Source organism: Fulmarus glacialis, unplaced genomic scaffold (genome assembly GCF_000690835.1).
Source record: "Fulmarus glacialis isolate BGI_N327 unplaced genomic scaffold, ASM69083v1 scaffold18080, whole genome shotgun sequence".
Taxonomy (NCBI): Eukaryota; Metazoa; Chordata; class Aves; order Procellariiformes; family Procellariidae; genus Fulmarus; species Fulmarus glacialis.
The window spans coordinates 1-222 of record NW_009188522.1 but is presented as its reverse complement, the minus strand read 5'-3'; the positions used below and the strand labels follow the sequence as shown (position 1 = coordinate 222).

The window sequence follows — 222 nt, the reverse complement described above, 5'->3', positions numbered from 1 at the left end:
TATTAGCGACTCACAATTTATGAACAAGGTGGTTTCGGAGATCCTGAGTGATTTCTCCATGCCACTGCTTCTGGCTGCCCCCTGACAGGACGGAGCCTCCTGATGCCAGGCTGAGTATCTCGGGGCTCATGGCGACCCACGCTTGCTGCAGTTTACCGAGGGAAGCACCGGCTTCACAACCCCCACCGGAAAAACGTCGAAAAAAATCTCAAAGGGCGGGGG

The 222-nt window shown here is 55.4% G+C and overlaps 1 protein-coding gene across 1 annotated transcript in view; it reads right to left on the bottom strand.

Moving 5' to 3' along the window:
* LOC104077708 (histone acetyltransferase p300-like) overlaps positions 1-130 on the bottom strand; it is a gene marked incomplete at its 3' end in the record, with an annotated part of 31,388 nt that extends 31,258 nt beyond the window's left edge. Inside the window, 1 exon segment of the mRNA XM_009579027.1 lies at positions 15-130. Within this exon segment, the coding sequence (XP_009577322.1) occupies positions 15-130 (116 nt within the window).
* Positions 131-222: the final 92 nt, after the last annotated feature.